Source organism: Erinaceus europaeus, chromosome 17 (genome assembly GCF_950295315.1).
Source record: "Erinaceus europaeus chromosome 17, mEriEur2.1, whole genome shotgun sequence".
Taxonomy (NCBI): domain Eukaryota; kingdom Metazoa; phylum Chordata; class Mammalia; order Eulipotyphla; family Erinaceidae; genus Erinaceus; species Erinaceus europaeus.
The window spans coordinates 80,781,466-80,801,734 of record NC_080178.1 but is presented as its reverse complement, the minus strand read 5'-3'; the positions used below and the strand labels follow the sequence as shown (position 1 = coordinate 80,801,734).

The 20,269-nt window shown below is 42.0% G+C and overlaps 1 protein-coding gene across 6 annotated transcripts in view; it reads right to left on the bottom strand.

Annotated features, from left to right (window-relative positions):
* Positions 1 to 20,269, bottom strand: part of SBF2 (SET binding factor 2) — a 277,867-nt gene that overhangs the window by 169,394 nt on the left and 88,204 nt on the right. For all 6 annotated transcript variants that reach the window (XM_060177188.1, XM_060177191.1, XM_060177192.1 and 3 more), the window contains 3 exons: positions 7,997 to 8,119; positions 7,015 to 7,125; positions 4,556 to 4,661 (listed from right to left, as the gene is read on the bottom strand). In XM_060177188.1, coding sequence (XP_060033171.1) covers positions 4,556 to 4,661; positions 7,015 to 7,125; positions 7,997 to 8,119 — 340 coding nt within the window. The remainder of the gene's footprint in view (positions 1 to 4,555; positions 4,662 to 7,014; positions 7,126 to 7,996; positions 8,120 to 20,269) is intronic.

The following is a 20,269-nucleotide window of genomic DNA, read 5'->3' as shown; positions in this document are numbered from 1 at the left end:
ATATCTGTAGACAGAATCATCAACAATGGAAACTCAACTCTGTGTGAAGGGCTATTTTTGAGGCATCTTTTTCTTTCTTATCTTTTTCTTACTCTTTACCTTAAAAAAAGTAAAATTTTATCTGGTAGCCACAAGATAATTAAGCTCAAAATACTACAGAGGAAAATAATGAAATATAATTTTCAAATGATGTATCATATGTTTTGGTAAATTATGTATACATACAACATCTTCTCATGAGATCTGATGGCTATTTTTGTAATGGCTAGTCATCCATTTATTCAATAAACACTGAAGTCATCTGTACTGAAGGTGCTAAGAGGACACAGCAATTAAGAAATGGCAGCTCTTGAAGCCTATTCTAGTAAGGGAAATCACCTAATTAATAAGCCGGGGGAGCATACAGGACAATTTCCATCATCATTCCTGGAGACAACTATGAAATCAGTTAGTCCTACATTTTTTACATTTACATTTTTAGTCCTCTACATTTTTTTTGTTATCTGAAAAGAATAGCATCTCTAATTTGTTCAAGAATTGCAGTTTTTTTAAAAGTTTTTTTAAGGTTTTTTAAGTTTTTTTTAAAGTTTTTTAAAGTTTTTTTTTTTAAGTTTTTTTAAGTTGTTTTTAAGGTTTTTTTTTTTTTAAGACATAGGGGCTAAACAGACAAAACTTTAAAGGTGATTTTTGTAAGATAAAACACAGATGTAGCAGTCATAGAAATCAAATGTGTAGCTTAAAGCATGTAAATCAAGAGATTTGCTGGTAAGCCCAGCAGCCTATCCCATGTGCCCTTAGTTTACCTTACTATTGTCATATTTTACTGATGTTTCTTTGTAGGTAGTTTTTTTTTCCTTTCTTGGGGGATTAATGTTATAGTCGACAGTAAATACCTTTGTAGGTAGTTGTAACAGTCAAATATATACCCCTAGACAGAATAGTTCAGTCTTACCCTACCAAAAGTAGGATATATATATATATATATATATATATATATATATATATATATATTTTCCTAGTATTCAAGTAAGATTTTATTTATAAAAGCTAGTCAGAGAGGGTTGTGTGTGCGGACGCCACTTTTCAGTGCTCATAGCAAAACCATGGTTGGTTAATCTTGCTTCACTTTTCACTGTAGCATGATCGGGTGAACTTGGGAGTTAAGGTTCTAGAGAGATGAGATAATACGTATATATATGAATGACTATGTATACATGTACATGCGGTTGTGAGATTTGTTGAAAAGAACTGGTCCTTGTAATTGTAAAGGCTTAGTAAATCCAAAATTTTAAACTAGTCTGGAGATCTTTGCAACAACTACAGTATAACGCCAGACATTCTGCAGGCAGAATTCCTTTGCATGGTGCTTTATTTTTGTCCCATTAAGAGTTTCAGCTAACTGAACGAGGTCCCCCGTACATGGAGGGCAATCTAGTGTATTGAAAGCTTATCCAAAAGCACATGACAGAGACCCAAAATATTTAACCAATTGTTTGGATGTGGTGGTACAACAAAGGTGGCATGTAACACAAACCACATCAGTCACATTCGAAGGTGGGATATCTTTTAAATCTCTTTTATCTTGAGGCCTCTCTTCCATGTCCCTTCCATATCATTTATGTATTAAACAATAAGGAATATTTGGCAGATAAGATTTCTGAGAGCGGCATAGTTGTAGAGCTCTGAGTCTCTGAGCATGAGGCCCTGAGCTCATTCGATTCCCAGCATTACACAGGCCAGAGTCATGCTCCGGCCTCTCTCTCTTTCTCCCTCAACAGATAAATCTGTTAAGAAAAGAGCTTCTGAGAGCCTGCGTTTTAATAACTACACTCTTTTGGGAGCAGTTTGGTGTACTTATTTTAGCTGTATCCTGTAATCAGACTGATCAAGATTAATTCCTCAGGTAAAACTAGAGGCCTTCTTTGGCCAGGCGAGGCATCTACTATCTGTTTGTGTTTCATCTTATGCTAACAGATCTTCGTCCACGGTGAGATGTAAAATGCATTATTTCTTTTTTTACCTACTGATAGAATATTGTTAAAGAGACACATCCTTGTACAAGGCAACAAACTGATTCTTTATCATATTCTGACGTAATATTTTTATATTATTCCAAGTTGAAGAATTTAAAACTATTTGCTAAATTTCAATCAACTATAATTATCATTTTTCATTCAACAAATTTTATTAAAGTACATTGGTTTCAGGTACATGTCATTATTAATCAACACAAATCAACTCTAATTTCACTCAACAGCAAGTAATTGCCCTTTTTTTAAAATATTTATTTTTTATTTATTTATTCCCTTTTGTTGCCCTTGTTGTTTTATTGTTGTAGCTATTATTGTTGTCGTTGTTGGATAGGACAGAGAGAAATGGAGAGAGGAGGGGAAGACAGAGAGGGAGAGAGAAAGACAGACACCTGCAGACCTGCTTCACCGCCTGTGAAGCGACTCCCCTGCAGGTGGGGAGCCGGGGGCTTGAACCAGGATCCTTATGCCGGTCCTTGCGCTTTGCGGCACCTGCGCTTAACCCGCTGCGCTACAGCCCAACCCCGTAATTGCCCTTTTTAAAATTTTATTTATTTTCCCTTTTGTTGCCCTTGCTGTCTTTTCATTGCTGTTGTAGTTATTATTGTTGTTATTGATGTTGTCATTGTTGGACAGGACAGAGAGAAATGGAGAGAGGAGGGGAAGACAGAGAGGGGGAGAGACAGACAGACACCTGCAGACCTGTTTCACCGCCTGTGAAGCGACTCCCCTGCAGGTGGGGAGCCGGGGGCTTGAACCAGGATCCTTATGCCGGTCCTTGTGCTTTGCGCCACCTGCGCTTAACCCGCTGCACTGCCGCCCAGCCCCGTAATTGCCCTTGTTATCTGGTCTATCTGCTTCCCTGTTGACTTCCCTTCCGGTAGTTGCTAATTTGTTAAGGGTTTTTTAAAATTCATTTCCTTCATTTATTTTGTTTCATTATGAATCTCTTATGAGTAAAATCATCAGTATTTGTTTTTTCTTTAAGCTTTTATTAGTGATTTAATATTGATTTACAAAATTACATGTCAGCCGTTCCTCCATTGCAAAGCACTGCAGTCCTCCCAACTTTGCAGACATGGGTTAACCATCAGCTCTACCACTATCTGTCTATATTTGTACATAATTTCTTCCAGGTCCCGTCCTCTCTTCCCCTCAAAGCTGCTCACGACACCATTACTACATCCAAATGTCCCTCTCCTTTTCCTCCTCTCTCTCTGGGTCCTCACAGGGCTGGAGTTCAGAGCCCTCTTTTCCTCTTATCACTTTTCCCTCACTGGGAGTGTGGATCAAGATTTTTTGGGGGTGCAGAAAGTAGAAGTTCTGGCTTCTGTAATTGTTTCTCCAATGGACATGAACACAGCAGGTCGATCCGTAACCCAGCCTGCTTGTACCTTTCCCTAGTGGGCCAGAGCTCTGGAGAGGTGGGTTCCAGGACACACTGAAATCACCAGTATTTGTCTTTATCCATCTGACTTCCAGGCAAAATTTCCCCTATTGATGCAAATAGCAGAATTTCATATTTTTGTAAAAGCAGCATAGCACTGTATTGGGATATGCCTTTATATATTGTATGTTACAATGTATACTGCATATTACATCTTATCCAGTCCTCTGTTGATGTGCACTGGGTTTTTTTTTTTTTTTTAGCTCTTGATAGCTCACTGTTTTGATTTGTCTTGCCCTCATCATAAGGAGCAATCAACATTTTTTTCCTCCAGGGTTATCGCTGGGGCTTGGTACCTGCACTACAAATCCACTGCTCCTGGAGGCCATTTTTTAAAACATATTTATTTATGGGTGTTGGGGCTGTAGCGCAGCGGGTTAAGTGCAGGTGGCGCAAAGCACAAGGACCGGCATAAGGATCCGGGTTCCAGCCCCCGGCTCCCCACCTGCAGGGGAGTCGCTTCACAGGCGGTGAAGCAGGTCTGCAGGTGTCTGTCTTTCTCTCCCCCTCTCTGTCTTCCCCTCCTCTCTCCATTTCTCTCTGTCCTATCCAACAACGACGCCATCTATAACAACAACAATAATAACTACAACAGTAAAACAGCAAGGGCAACAAAAGGGAAGAAATATTTTTTAAATTACTTATTATTCCCTTTTTGTTGCCCTTTTTTTTTTTATTGTTTTTTATTGCTAGGGAATGAACCCAGAATCTCAGGCACACAAGCCCTATGCTCACGCAGTTACGCTACCTCCCTGTTACTGCTGCCAATATTTAAGTCAGGATATTTTGTTCTTGTTAAGCTGTATGAGTTCTTCATATATTTTGAATATTAGCCCATTCAGGTTTGTGATTTACAAATATCTTCTTGTACATTTGTAGGGCCTTTCTCCAAATTCATCATAGTCACTATGATTTTAAAAAGAAAAATAATAGTATAACTAGAGCCACAAAGTTATATATTTTATGTAATTGTTTCCTCTTTATTTTCTGGAGTGATGTTGAGCAATGTGAGCACAAAATAAATTTTATTCCTTGTGAATTTCTACAAGAGAACACTGAAAATACAGAAAATACATACCTAGCTGCTGGAACAGGAGAGCAACACTAGTGCCTGTGACAGGAAGGCTATCATGCAAAGGAGTCTGGATCAGCTGTCTATCTCCTGCGCCCAATGAAAACAGCTTCTGCAGGGATTTTTGGGGGGAATTGGGGTGGGGGAGAAGGGGAACACACAGAAACATAAACAATTATTTCTTTTTCTTAGTGATTTAAAAAATACTTTAGTTTTGGGGACATTAATTTCATAACTTTTCAAACATTAGATAAAATATCCCTTCAGAGTTCAAATTTAGAACACATGATTATCTGAGATCCAATTATCTATGTAAAGGACAAGTAGCTCAAAGTATTCAAGTTACTTTGTGCCCAAGTGAATATGGTATAAGTCAGTAACTTAAAGCAAAAAAAATAAAAAATAAAAAAATAACATTAAAATACAGAAATCACTGACAATCATACTTAACCTAAAAATAATTAAGTGTTAAAGTCAACATTTACAGGCAAATTAAATCTTAATAAAATATGGAGAAACATAATGGGAGCCGTATATAGAACTTAATAACTAGGAGCCACAATAAAGTTTCTAAAAAACCAAGTAAGTATAATAAAGTCAACACAAAAATTTGTTATAATGAAGTTCAGCAAAATAATTCTACTGGGAGTCCGGCGGTAGCGCAGCGGGTTAAGTGCACGTGGCACAAAATGCAGGACCAGCATAAGGATCCCAGTTCGAGCCCCTGGCTCCCCACCTGCAGGGGGGTCGCTTCACAGGCGGTGAATACCAGTTTCATAAGTTTATCTTTGCAAGGTTGAGGACAAAGCAATGTTTAGGGAATTATACTGTCCCCCAATTGTATTTAAGAATACAGAAAATAAGTTATCAATAATCCATTTGAGAGCATAGACAGAGGATTGTCCTTTTAAAAATGATGGCGTCCTAGAAAAATCAAGTCGTAGTAGCTAAAGTTTCATTGTCTTCATTCTGAAACAAATATAAAAATTGGAAGATGAGAAACAAGTAGCCACTCTGAGGAAGCAATCCTTCTGTAATATAGTTTAATCTTTTCATTTTAGGATCAACCTATGACAAAACCCTTGGGAAATTTGCAGCTGTGTATTATACTTTCCAACAAACTAATGATAGAGGAAGACAGAAGAATGATAATGTTGTTATCATTACAGGCAACAAACTGGAATGATAAGCCACATTCCTTCAAAGCTTAAGTCTCCATTCTATTGCAACTATATGAAGTACACACAAATGGTTTTAGAACCACATATAAAATGCATTACCTAGGGAACTGTGCAAAGTGACCCTCAACAGTTACAGTGTGAGAGAACTGTCTTCGATATTTAAATTTTTTATTTTGTTTATTTACTGGGTAGAGATGAAGAAACTGAAATGGAATCTGGGGGGGAGAGGGGGGAAAGGGGAGAGAAGGAAAGGAAGAGAGACACCTGCAGCATTACTTCACAGCTCATGAAACATTCCCCACTGCAGGTGGGGATTGGGGGCTTGAACACAGTTCCTTGAGCACTGTAACGTGTGTGTGCTCAACAGAACGTACCACCATCCAGCCCCTGGATGTTTTCTTAATGCTATCTCCTAATTTTTTTTTTTTCTCTCCTAATTTTTAATCATTCCGCAAGTATTGTTCATTTTTTTAATTGCCACCAGGGTTACTGCTGGGGCTCAGTACCGGTGCTATGAATCCACAACTCCCAGCAGCCCTTTCTTCCTCTCTTTCTTATTTTTATTTGATAGGACAGACAGAAACTGATATGGGGACGGGGAGGGGAGAGAGAAAGATAGACACCTGAGGAAATGCTTCACCACTCGTAAAGCTTCTCCCTTGCAGGTGGGAAGTCGGGCTCAAACCTGGGTCTTTGTGCATGATAATGTGTACACTCAAAGAAAATTCATAGTGCACATTACACAAAATATGACTTCTAATTAAGCTATGTGGTGGTGAACCTTGTGTTCAAATTCACCACACTGCTTAAAAAAGAATGAATTCTAGGATTTCTAGAAGGCAAACCATAGAGACAATGCTTTAAAAATTAAGATTCTCTTTAAAAAAACCCAAAAACTTAACCCTCGGATTGGCAAAATGCTTACTTAAATAGTGTGATGCTTTGTCATGTGTGTGACACAGGCTTGAGCCTGGCTCCCCGGCATACTGAAGGAAGCTTTGGTGGTATGGCCTCTTCTGCACCCCATAATGACTCAGGGTCCACACTCCCAGAGGGATAAAGAATAGGAAAGCTTTCAAGAAAGGGGGTAGGATACAGAGTTCTGGGGGTGGGAATTGTGTGGAGTTGTACCCCTCTTATCCTAAGGTCTTATCAATGTTTCCGTTTTAGAAATACAATTAATTTTTTTTTAATTCTTTCCTTTCCTTATGCATTAGATTTACTCAAAGAAAGGAGAGAGGAACTGGTTCTCTCCTACTTCATCTTCCTTTTAGTTCCATTTACCTGAGACCCTCCTGTTGCTGGAACAAGGCATGCACACAGGTTTGCGACGAGACTTTCCAAAGAGACATTCAGACTGTCCACATATACAGTATATATCAACCCCAGGCAGGCCTGCAGGAGCAAGACGCATGGAGTTACTTCATGGGGAAAACAAACTCTAAAAATAAACTAATGTGACATGTGATCTAAGGAAAATTTCTCTTTGAACCTGTCAAGTAAATTCTACAATGACTACAGTACAAATTCTAAGCAGCAAATAATAAGTTTATTAAATTTTCTTCTAGATAAAGCTCTAAATGAGTTTTGAAATAAGTTCATAAGAAACAGAAGTCTATAATTTGCAAAAACAGGTGTGTGTGCTCAGATAACCACTCTAAGCAAATTTCCAGGGTTTAAAACCATTTTTGTCTCAACTTGCTTTGCCAAGCTCCAAATAACAAGATAAAAACTTAATGTTGTTTATTGGTTCTTATAAATTCAGGAAACATTCTAAAGAAACATTTAGTGTGTATAAATTGTTACAAAGGAAAACAAAATAAAGATAACAATGTGACTATCACAAGTTGAGAAGAAAGTAGATGGTAAAATAGAAATGCAAACCAAATCTTTCTAACCTGGGGTTGACTTGAGTCTGTGACTCTGAAAGCAGTCTTTGTCAGGACACGCAGGCATTGCCAGTGAATCTTGACACTAAGTTTTTCTAGACTAGGTCGAATCTCAAATGGAAATTTTCCCAAATGTAAAAATTTGGCAAATCCTTAAGAAATTTTAAGGTAAAAATTCTTTCAAAATACCCATAATTTCAGAAAACATTTAACGTCATGATCACTACAGAGTACAACTGAAATAAGACAAGTAATCCCTCTTTTGACTCTCTTACAAAACTCTTAACATATGATTCAAATATTTAAAAAAAAGGTATTTGAGAAGATAGTATTTACACAGTAATACAAATCAATAAAAGTAACCATGAGTTCTTTACCCTAAAAATTTCTGGATAATCTAATCTGGAGACCAACACTAGACTTTTGGGAGCAAACACTTCAGCAGGCTGAATTAAACTGGAAACTTCCACTTCACCTTCCACTGCTTCTTTCTTTGTTCCCTATAAAAAGAGTCAGTAATCAACAGAGAGAATCTTCCTGGGTTTCCAGTTGACATGTAACATGTTTTCATAAAATTTACCATGTTCATAAAATTTACAATACCCAAAATTAATTAAAAATACAAATTGTAATATAATGTACAAAACTGAAGCTAAAAATAAAGAATACACTTAAGAAGAATCTAAGGAAGGAAGCAGAGAAATTATGAAGCATAGCATACTACTTTATTTTGATTTTTTTAATTTACTTATTTCCCTTTTTTTGCCCTTTTTTTTGTTATTGATGTCGTTGTTGGATAGGACAGAGAAAAATGTAGAGAGGAGGGGAAGACAGAGGGGGAGAGAAAGACAGACACCTGCAGACCTGCTTCACCACCTGTGAAGTGACCCTCCTGCGGGTGGGGAGCCGGGGGCTCGAACCGGGATCCTTACACCGGTCCTCACGCTTTGCACCACATGCACTTAACCCACTGAGCTACTGCCCGACTCCCACTACTTTATTTTTGTAAGCTCCTTAAGCTTTCCAAAGCTTAATATATCTAGAATTTGGTTTATATAGCATTCATTTTATCTATTTGATTTCTGTGTGGGGTATCAGTAATTAAAAGCAAATTAAAGGTAAATCAAAATGTTATTTAAAGGAGTAATCCAAACAATTAAGAAAACAGCACACTCATACTCCCAGAGGGATAAAGACTAGGGAAGCTTCCAATGGAAGGGAAGGGCACGGCACTCTGGTGGTGGGAACTGTACCCCTCTTACCCCAAAATTTTGTCGATCATAATTAAATCACTACTAATAAAAAAAGGAGTTGAAAAATAAGAAAACACAGAGCAGAACTTGGACTGGGTTTGGTGTGCTGCACCAAAATAAGAGACTGGGTGGGGGGGGGGGTTCAGTCCTCGATGATGAAGGGCCTGGAGGGGCTCAACTGTTATGTGGAAACTAAGAAATGTTACACACGTACAAACTACTGTATCTTACCGTTGACTCTCAACCATTAATCCCCCCAATAAAGAAAAAAAATAAAACTAATTAAAATGGGAAGTCAGGGGTTGTTTGTTTGATTTTAAGATATCGACAGAGAACAGAGAAAAAGTGAATGAAACCACAGCACTGAAACTTCCCATAATGCAATGGAGGCCTAGATATTATTACTCAGATTCTACTTGTTCCAATCTTTCCAATAAAAGTGCTGGTAATTTAAGATAGCAAGGCTTATACAATGCTCAGTTCTCTTGGCAGAAAATTCCAAATATCTCATTCCTTCTGCTTTAAAGCAGCAGTGCTTATTTTTTTTACGATACTTTTGTACACAGTGCCACTTAATTGTACACTCAATATAATGTTAAATAACAAATCATAAGTCCTGTATATTTTACCTATAAAATAAAAACCACAAACTTTCAGCCAGTAAACAGTGGTTAGTATACCAAGAGTCAGAAAGTGTCTCTTCAGGGATGCAGAGGGCACACAGGCTCCTAAGCGAACCTATGGGCCCCAGACCAAAATCAAATCGATGGGGTTTAGAGTCAACAATATTTATACCCCTTTCCCATATTAGGGAGCTACTCTCTTCCCTGATCCAGCTTTCTGTCCCTTTTCCAGCCATGACATCATCTCCCCAGACAATAACTTGGATCCACCTGCATATCACATTTCAGGCTCAGGGGCAAAAAGAAAAAAAAAAAAACACTAATATAGCCACAGGGCCTTTGGAATATAACTAAAATATGCCTACTAGCTATCTACAAAATGGATCCCCCCCCCCCAACTCTTCATCTGCACTATTCCAGCCTTTAGGTTCATGATTGGTCAACAATTTGTTTGGCTTTGTTTGTTAACTCTCTTTTCAGCCACCAGGTTCCAGATGCTAGCAGGATGCCAACCAGACTTCCCTGGACAGACAACCCCACCAATGTGTCCTGGAGCTCCGCTTCCCCAGAGCCCTGCCCCACTAGGGAAAGAGAGAGACAGGCTGGGAGTACGGATCCACCTGTCAACATCCATGTTCAGCGGGGAAGCAATTACAGAAGCCAGACCTTCCACCTTCTGCTCCCCACAGTGACCCTGGGTCCATACTCCCAGAGGGATAAAGAATAGGAAAGCTATCAGGGGAGGGGATGGGATACGGAGTTCTGGTGGTGGGAATTTGTGAGAAGTTGTACCCCTCTTATCCTATGGTTTTGTCAATGTTTCCTTTTTATAAATTAAAAAAAAATGAAAGAAAGTGTCTCATCTACATTCACTATTCCAAGATACTACTGTCTGGTGCACTGCGAAAATGGGGGTATGGCAAGGGAACTGGTTTGATTTCTTAATATTTTAAGATGCTAGAACATTTTCCCTGATTTACTTTCCAATTTACTTTCCCTCCTATTAATCAAATGCCCAGCTTAGCGTCTTGTTTCCTGAAGCCTTTCCTTACTGATTTCTCTCTTCATCTTAATTTCCGGGACAGTTCATCAACATATGCCACATCTCTCCCTCCCCCCAAAATACAGACAAAACTGCAGGCTCCACATGTCCACTTTGACAGGTATCTCCTCCAATACAGTTCCATTCTCCCTAAGCATTTCTGATGCAGTCCCTACCTCAAGGAACAGAAATTATATCCTTCCACTCAATAAAAACTCGAGTCCCCTTTCTTCTCTCCTTTATATCCTGTATTCAAACTTTAAAAAAAGAAAAAAAAACCTGGTGATTTCTCACTATTTCCACGGTTACCACACTACTATGACCCACCATCACTGTTTCCCTAGTTCACTTCCCCAGCCTCTCCATCCCCGCTGACTTTCAGTCTGTCTTTGCTTACTTGCTGCTGCTTCAACAGGTTTGGCGTGCTCTCAGCTAAGGGTCTTCACCACACTCTCTGCTAATTAGTTTCCTGGGCAGTTCTGCCCAGAAGTCCAAATGGCTAACGCTTCACCACCCTTAGGTCTTCACTCAGGTGACTTTTGTTAAGTTTTTAATGGCAACTTACCTGGAAACTGCAATGCCCCAACAGTCCCCAATTCCTCTCCTTTGCTGTATTTATGGTCATTCATCATAGGATCAATTTCACTTAGCCTTTTTTATGATTCTATTTCATACTCTAGACCATGCTTAGTGAAGACAAGATTTCTGTCTGCTTTGTTCAGTGGTAATTTCTCACCTTCTAAGCAAGGAACATAGTTGATACTAAAATATTTATTCTCTACATGCATATAGAAATGAATTTTATTTGAATAGCTTTCCAGATACTTTACCAAGCGAAATGATTTCCCCTATTCATGGAGACAAAGAGTAGTATTTACATCCACCCAAAAAGATCTGTGTATACCCATGTTCATAGCAGCACAATTTTTTTCATTTATTTTATTTTTTTATTGGGGAATTAATGTTTTACATTCAACAGTAAGTGCAATAGTTTGTACATGCATAACATCCCCCAGTTTCCCATAGAACAATACAACCCCCAATAGGTCCTCTGTCATCTTTCTTGGACCTGTATTCTCCCCACCCATCCACCCACCCACCCCAGAGTCTTTTACTTTGGTGCGATACGCCAATTCCATTTCAGGTTCTACTTGTGTTTTCTTTTCTGATCTTGTTTTTCAACTTCGGCCTGAGACTGAGAGCATCCCATATTCATCCTTCTGTTTCTGACTTATTTCACTCAACATGATTGGCACAATTCTTAATAGCTAAAACCTGGAAGCAACCCAGGTGTCCAACAGCAGATGAGTGGCTGAGCAAGTTGTGATCTATATACACAATGGAATACTACTCAGCTATTAAAAGTGGTGACTTCACCGTTTTCAACCCATCTTGGATGGAGCTTGAAGAAATCCTGTTAAGTGAAATAAGTCAGAAACAGAAGGATGAATATGGGATGATCTCAGTCTCAGGCAGAAGTTGAAAAACAAGATCAGAAGAGAAAACACAAGCAGAACCTGGACTGGAGTTGGCGTATTGCACCAAAGTAAAAGACTCTGGGGTGGGTGGGGGCAGAATACAGGTCCTGGAAAAGGATGACAGAGGACCTAGTGGGGGTTGTATTGTTATGTGGAAAACTGAGAAATGTTATGCATGTACAAACTATTGTATTTACTGTCGAGAGTAAAACATTAATTCCCCAATAAAGGGGAAAAAAATTTTAAAGTAGTCTTTACTGCCTCATTTGAAGTTCATGTATTTTCTAGTACAATGAAATATAACTATGGAATGTATATATCCAAAGGGAACTATTGCTATACCATTTATATTGTGATATGGTTCATATGCTATCAAAAGAGTTCCATTTGTTACAAAGCAAAAACTAAAATTAGGTTGGGTGGTTTTGGAAATCTTAGAAATAAAAAGAATGTGATGAATATGAATTTACCAAAGACTTCAACACTTAATGAATCATATTATTCACAGATTACTAACAAACTTGATAAAACAAAAGAATGACAAAAATTCCTGAAAGACAGTTATCTGCATTTTTATGAGCTTGTGTGAAATGCCCTAGAGTCCCATTAGAAGTCAGTTTGAGTAAGCAACCATTTCAAATATATGTGGATTGGCCTACTTTGAACGAAACACAAAATACACTACATAGGTCATTTTTTAAAGCAATTCCGCAACTAAATATTTGGCAAATGGAATAGTTACTAATAAGAAAGAATAAAGGTCAAATAGAATGTAAATCAGACTTAAGTAAAAGTAATATCATTTTTATTCATATCACTTTTTATTATAAATATCTTTCACTTCACTTCAAAAATATGTTAGACAATCTCTTTTTTAAAATATATATTTTTATTTCCTCTTTTGTTGCCCTTGTTTTTTATTGTTATTGTAGTTATTGTTGTTGTTGATGTCATCGTTGTTGGATAGGATAAGAGAGATGGAGAGAGGAGGGTAAGACAGAGAGGGGGAGAGAAAGACATAGACACCTGCAGACCTGTGAAGCGACTCCCCTGTGAAGCGACTCCCCTGCAAGTGGGGAGCTAGGGGCTTGAACCAGGACCCTTACACCGGTCCTTGTCCTTTGAGCCACATGCGCTTAACCCGTTGTGCTACCGCCCGCCTCCCAGACAATCTGTTTTCTCCCATGTAGTATCATTCATAGAGCATTTCTCTGCTAAGCTAGAGACCTAACTATGTCAGTGTTCTCCATTTCTGGACAACTCCACTCAAGTTCATACAGAGAGAAAATGTAGAATTTAAGCCTATCAGTGAGGCTTTAAACTTTCCCATTGTAAGCATTTGTCTACATATAATCTGTGGCTTGAGTCAATTAATGAAAGAAACCTTAGCTCCTTGCCTGATGGTGTGAAGGATATAAGCATTAGCTGCAACGTAGCTGTTTGTTTTCATTTCAGTTCTAATCTGAATGGTAACATGCTACAACACTTGTTATACCAGAAGAGGTGGCTATCCCAGTGACCTTGATACTTGAGGATGCAAGAAGATAGAAACAGAATATAAGTAGTAAGTCAGTTTTAGAGAGTGAATCAAGACAGTCCATGGATCCAACAACAACAAGAATAGAGTTTGAAGCTAAGAAATCAGTGTGACGTTACTGAGTACTCACTCACTCAGTGCTAAATCTATACAGAGTCGTTTGAAAAGACCCAGACTCCCACGACAATGCTCTTTATATGACAGGAGGGAAAATAAGTGCTCGAGAGGAGATTAAGTGTTGTTGCACATGATCACTTTGTATGAACCTGCTAATTATCTCTCTAGAGAGTTTAAGTTTCTAAAACCCTTACTAATCAGAGAAAATGTATCAAACTATCTTGCTCTCTAAAGTTTGTCACAGTAACTTCTTCATTTTCTATAATGTATATAGTTTAGTAATGAGGGGTAAATAAAGAGAAACAAAGAAAAATTATTAGTTTGTTCTTCAGTGAAATCTGTCAAATGTTTTCTGTGATGTCCTCCCTGCTCTAGGTTTTCCCATCAAGAGATGAGGATCCGGGAACTGGGGGACGCCTTGGGTTTGAGTCCTGCTTCCACGTGGGAGCACCATGGCACAGGGGGAAGCAGCAAATGCGGGCAAATATGGTGGAGCAGAGATGCAGTGCTTCCTCTCCCCTCTCTCCCTCTCCCTCTCCTCTCCTCTCCCTCTCCTTCTCCCTCCCCCTTCCCTCTCCCTCTCCTTCTCCTCTCCCTCTCCCTCTCCTCTCTCCTGGTGGAGCAGTGATGCAGTGCCTCCCCTCCCCTCCCCTCTCTCCCTCTCCCTCTCCCTCTCCTCCCTCTCCCTCTCCATCTCCCTCTCCTCTCCCTCTCCTCTCCCTCTCCTCTCCCTCTCCCTCTCTCTCTCCCTCTCCTCTCCCTCTCTTCTCCCTCTCCTCTCCCTCTCCTCCTTCTCCTCTCCCTCTCCTCCTTCTCCTCTCCCTCTCCTCCTTCTCCTCCTTCTCCTCTCCCTCTCCCTCTCCCTCTCCTCCTTCTCCTCTCCCTCTCCTCCTTCTCCTCCTTCTCCTCTCCCTCTCCCTCTCCTCCTTCTCCTCTCCCTCTCCCTCTCCCTCTCCTTCTCCTCCTTCTCCTCTCCCTCTCCTCCTTCTCCTCTCCCTCTCCTCCTTCTCCTCTCCCTCTCCTCCTCCTCCTTCTCCTCTCCCTCTCCCTCTCCTCCTTCTCCTCTCCCTCTCCCTCTCCCACTCCCTCTCCCTCTCCCTCTCCTCCTTCTCCTCCTTCTCCTCTCCCTCTCCATCTCCCTCTCCTCTCCCTCTCCTCCTTCTCCTCTCCCTCTCCTCTCACTCTCACTCCCTCTCCTTCTCCCTCTCCCTCTCCTCCTCCTCTCCCTCTCTCTCTCCTCTCCCTCTCCTCCTTCTCCTCTCCCTCTCCCTCTCCCTCTCCTCCTCCTCTCCCTCTCTCTCTCCTCTCCCTCTCCTCCTTCTCCTCTCCCTCTCCCTCTCCTCTCCCTCTCCCTCTCCCCTCCCTCTCTCTCTCCTCTTCCTCTCCTCCTTCTCCTCTCCCTCTCCCTCTCCTCTCCCTCTCCCTCTCCTCTCCCTCTCCCTCTCCCTCTCCTCTCCCTCTCTCTCTCCTCTCACTCTCTCTCCTTCTCCCTCTCCCTCTCCTCCTCCTCTCCCTCTCTCTCCTCCTTCTCCTCTCCCTCTCCCTCTCCTCCTTCTCCTCTCTCTCTCCTCTCCCTCTCCTCCTTCTCCTCTCTCTCTCCTCTCCCTCTCCTCCTTCTCCTCTCCCTCTCCCTCTCCTTCTCCTCTCCCTCTCCTCCTCCTCTCCCTCTCCCTCTCCTTCTCCTCTCCCTCTCCTCCTCCTCTCCCTCTCTCTCCTCCTTCTCCTCTCCCTCTCCCTCTCCTCTCCCTCTCCTCTCTCTCTCCTCCTTCTCCTCTCTCTCTCCTCTCCCTCTCCCTCTCCTCCTCCTCTCTCTCTCCTCCTTCTCCTCTCCCTCTCCCTCTCCTCTCCTGCTCTCTCCTGGTGGAGCAGTGATGCAATATCTCTCCCTCTACTCTTTTTCTGTCTTCCTCTCCCTCTGAAATAAATTTTAAAAAGAATGAAAAAGGCCAGCTGGTAATGGCAGAACTGTATGAGCACAAAGTCCCAGCACCACAAGAAAAAAGGAAAGAGATCAGAGTCTATTTTATTTTTACTACTCATGCTTCCAGACAAATTGCTCAGTAATTTGGAATTAATTGTTGTATTTTATAATGAGCATTTACTTTTTTTAAACTTACCAAGTGGGAATAAACTACATGTGAATCAAATAATACTGAATAAAATGAAATGTAAAACTTTTAGCAGATTACCTGAATAAGCCATTTATGTAAAACAAATATTTAAATTTCCTTTCTTGTCCATAAACTGCTTGCCTGGACCACCTCTTTTCTCTGACTCTTAACTCTTAGCTGTTTCCACTGTCCACTGAGTGCTGTGAACTCTACCTCGTGTGTTTCATCATGCGCGCCCACTCGTCACTTAGGAACTCTTGACTGACTTGGCACTGCAATGTGTTCACACTCACACTATACTTTAAGTCAACCGAAGCGTATTTGGTGTTTTCTAATTATCTCCGTCTACTGCTCTTATTTCCCCAAGCACTCTCCTTCATTTCTCCTTATCTCCTTTCTTTGAAAAAAGCATCATCCTTGATCATAAATACATTTATAAGTACATTGAAGCACTTAAAAAAAAAAACAGAATTGAAGGAGTCGGGCGGTGGTGCAGCGGGTTAAGCGCAGGTGGTGTGAAGCGCAAGGACCGGCCTAAGGATCCTGGTTCAAGCCCCCGGCTCCCCACCTGCAGGGGGGTGGCTTCACAGGCGATGAAGCAGGTCTGCAGGTGTCTGTCTTTCTCTCCCCCTCTCTGTCTTCCCTTCCTCTCTCCATTTCTCTCTGCCCTATCCAACAATAACGACAATAATAATAACTACAACAACAATGAAAAACAACAAGGAAAACAAAAGGGAAAAATAAATAAGTAAAACAACAGAACTGAGTAAATATTTAAAAATTTAGACAGATCTATTGTATTTTTAGATAGGCTGTAAAAAAAAAAAAAAGCAGCATCATATCTATCCTATTTTACTGACCACTTACAGTCTACCATCACACCGCCTGACTTCAACAACCTTGGGGTCTCTTTGACTGACCACTAACAGTCTACCATCACACCGCCTGATTTCAACAACCTTGGGGTCTCTTTTACTGACCACTTACAGTCTACCATCACACCGCCTGACTTCAACAACCTTGGGGTCTCTTTGACTGACCACTAACAGTCTACCATCACACCGCCTGATTTCAACAACCTTGGGGTCTCTTTTACTGACCACTTACAGTCTACCATCACACCGCCTGACTTCAACAACCTTGGGGTCTCTTTGACTGACCACTAACAGTCTACCATCACACCGCCTGATTTCAACAACCTTGGGGTCTCTTTTACTGACCACTTACAGTCTACCATCACACCGCCTGACTTCAACAACCTTGGGGAATGTCATAAAGTCTTGCCGTGCTCACTGGTAGTGTCACTGTACCTTGGGAAGGTCAGACTCAACATTTCTTAAATTGCACAACTGACCTTTGGATTCTCTGTGTCCTTAGGTTCCCCTTATTCACTCTTCCAAATAATGTGTCATAGTACATAAAGTAATTCACACCAAATGGGAATTGAAACATCTATTTTTGAACTGGATATAATCCAAAAATAAAAGCAAAACACATTTTTAAAAATGGACGTAGACCAGGAGGTAGCTCACGCTGTAGCCAAACCCCAGGTTCAAGCTCAGCGTCGCACGGGGGCACCACGGACAGCACGAAGGACGTCCGAGGATGGTGGGCAGCGCTGTGGCGTCTCTCCCTCTTTCTGTCTTTCCCTATCTCAAACAAACAAGATGGGCATAGCTAACTGTCCACAGTGACAGCCTGGAGAGGCACTTGCTCTGGGTCTTAGTAATACTTAAAGATTTGGACAGTGAACACGACTCGCTGGGTAGGGCACGCACTCTGCTATGTGCAGGGCCCAGGGTCCCACCCCAACACCACATGGGAGGGGAGTTCCATGGCAACAGGGTAAGCTGATACTACTCTCTCTCTTTAGATAAGAACCAGGATAGCAATGATGAGCTCTCATCCGTGTGAGGCTCCAGCTCTGGGAGACACGGTCACGTCGCTGGGGGAAGGGGCATGCCGGAACATACCCAGAGCCTGGCATGCATTCTGCATCCAACCCACTAAACCCCCTGTCCCATCTCTCTGGGTTTACTACTGACTTTCCAACTTCATCTTCATTTGTACCAATTTCTTGACTAATTCTAAAAGGCATTAATTTTCTGGTAAATGTACAGAGAAGCAGTGATACAATTCTGGTTAGTACCTACCACCCTAAGAACAATTAAATATAGTCAGAAACGTTAGAACTTACCTACATTTTCAGAATCTTGGGAAAATTCATATGCTAAAGCTGACAGTAAAACAATGATTTATAATCTTGCCCCACTTGAAATAGCAAATAGGAGACTATCTGAGACAAAAAGAAAAATAACTGTTTTATTTGTAATATGTAAGAACCTAGATTTTGATTTTTTTTTAAGATTATTTATGTTTGTTTTAGCAGAGCACTGTTCACCTCTGGCTTATGGGGGGGGAGGGGTTATAGCTAGGACTGTGGAGCCTCACGAGAGTCTCTCTGCACAACTGTTATGCCTTCAACCCCTAGCCCCACCTCACCTGATCTCTCTCTCTCTCTCTCTCTCTCTCTCTCTCTTATTGAGGAGGTTAATGCTCTACAGACGAAGTTCCCCAAGTTTTCTTCATCCCTTCCTTCCTCCTTCCCCAGTCTTTTGCTTTGGTGCGACACACCACGCCCAGTCCATGTCCCACTTCGTGTTCTCTCTCCCTTCTACCACCTGAACCATTTCCTCAGCTGCCAGATTCTGATTCTACTGAAGGGAGTCAGGATATACTGGAGAAACGAATGATCTTAAGACTGAGGCAGGAAAGGAGTAAGAATCCCTTAACCAGCTTTCCATAACAGAAAATAAAAAGGCTTTAAAAGAAGACAGGACCTAAATCAAATGAATGCAGGTCCACTAGTCCAATCTGGGCTAGTTTATGCATTAAAGTAATGAAAATCAGGATGTCATCAAAGTGATGTCAGAGAAGGCTCACTGCTTTACTTCCAAAAGGGAAAACTAACAATTGGTCAGAAAGAAACCCCACTGAGAGACGCCCACAGTAGGCTGAGGCTAAAGAGTTCATGCACACCAGAGAGCAGCACAGAGACACAGTGAGACCCACAGTAAGTACTGCACGCGCTGGGTGACAAGCGAGGTGAGAAGGTGGCAAGCTGGTGCTGGGAGCAGGACACACGGCAGGGTGACCCAGGTGGCAGAGAGACAAGGGGGAGGCACCCAGCAGCAGCCCAAGGGAAGCCCCCTGTAGAGACGTGAGCACACAGCTTACACAGGACAGGGAAGTCTGTCGAATGCTTCCTGGTAAACAAAGGGTGTGTGGGGCAGGAGGATAATCACATGGCACCCAGTGAAACGGCCAGAGTAAGAAGTGTGGATAATCACATGGAAGAAGGAGGATAATCACATGGCACCCAGAGAAACGGCCAGAGTAAGAAGTGTGACCACGTGACAGATAAAGCGGGGGAGGGCTGTATCAGTGAGTAAAAGAATACCCTCACAATCTCAGAAAGGTGGGACCAGGCAGAGAGAGTCCAAAGGAAGCACCTGCCTCTCCTGGAAGCTAAGCTAAGCTGAGAGGAGGGCAGTCTGCACTGCACAGAGCTGTTCGTGGATCCAGGTGGACAGATTCCACAGCAGGGGAACACAGGCGGTGCCTTGACAGACTCCAAGAAAGAACCCTACAATATAGAAGTCAGCAGAGACTGGGAAGATACTTCTGGATGGGAAACTTCCTTTGAGGAAGCATAAGGGAGGCTGTGCTACCCCCTGACCCCACTGACCCTACACAGTCATGGTCACAGTAAGGGAGGGAGACTGTGCTACCCCCCTGACCCCACTGACCCTACACGGTCACTGTCACAGTAAGGGAGGGAGACTGTGCTACCCCCCTGACCCCACTGACCCTACACAGTCACTGTCACAGTAAGGGAGGGAGACTGTGCTACCCCCTGACCCCACTGACCCTACACAGTCACTGTCACAGTAAGGGAGGGAGACTGTGCTACCCCCTGACCCCACTGACCCTACACAGTCACTGTCACAGTAAGGGAGGGAGACTGTGCTACCCCCCTGACCCCACTGACCCTACACAGTCACTGTCACAGTAAGGGAGGGAGACTGTGCTACCCCCTGACCCCACTGACCCTACACAGTCACTGTCACAGTAAGGGAGGGAGCCTGTGCTACCCCCCTGACCCCACTGACCCTACACAGCTCACTGTCACAGTAAGGGAGGGAGACTGTGCTACCCCCCTGACCCCACTGAGACCCTAAACGGCTCACTGTCACAGTAAGGGAGGGAGACTGTGCTACCCCCTGACCCCACTGACCCTACACGGTCACTGTCACAGTAAGGGAGGGAGACTGTGCTACCCCCCTGACCCCACTGACCCTACACAGCTCACTGTCACAGTAAGGGAGACCTGTGCTACCCCCTGACCCCACTGACCCTACACAGTCATGGTCACAGTAAGGGAGGGAGGCTGTGCTACCCCCTGACCCCACTGACCCTACACGGTCAC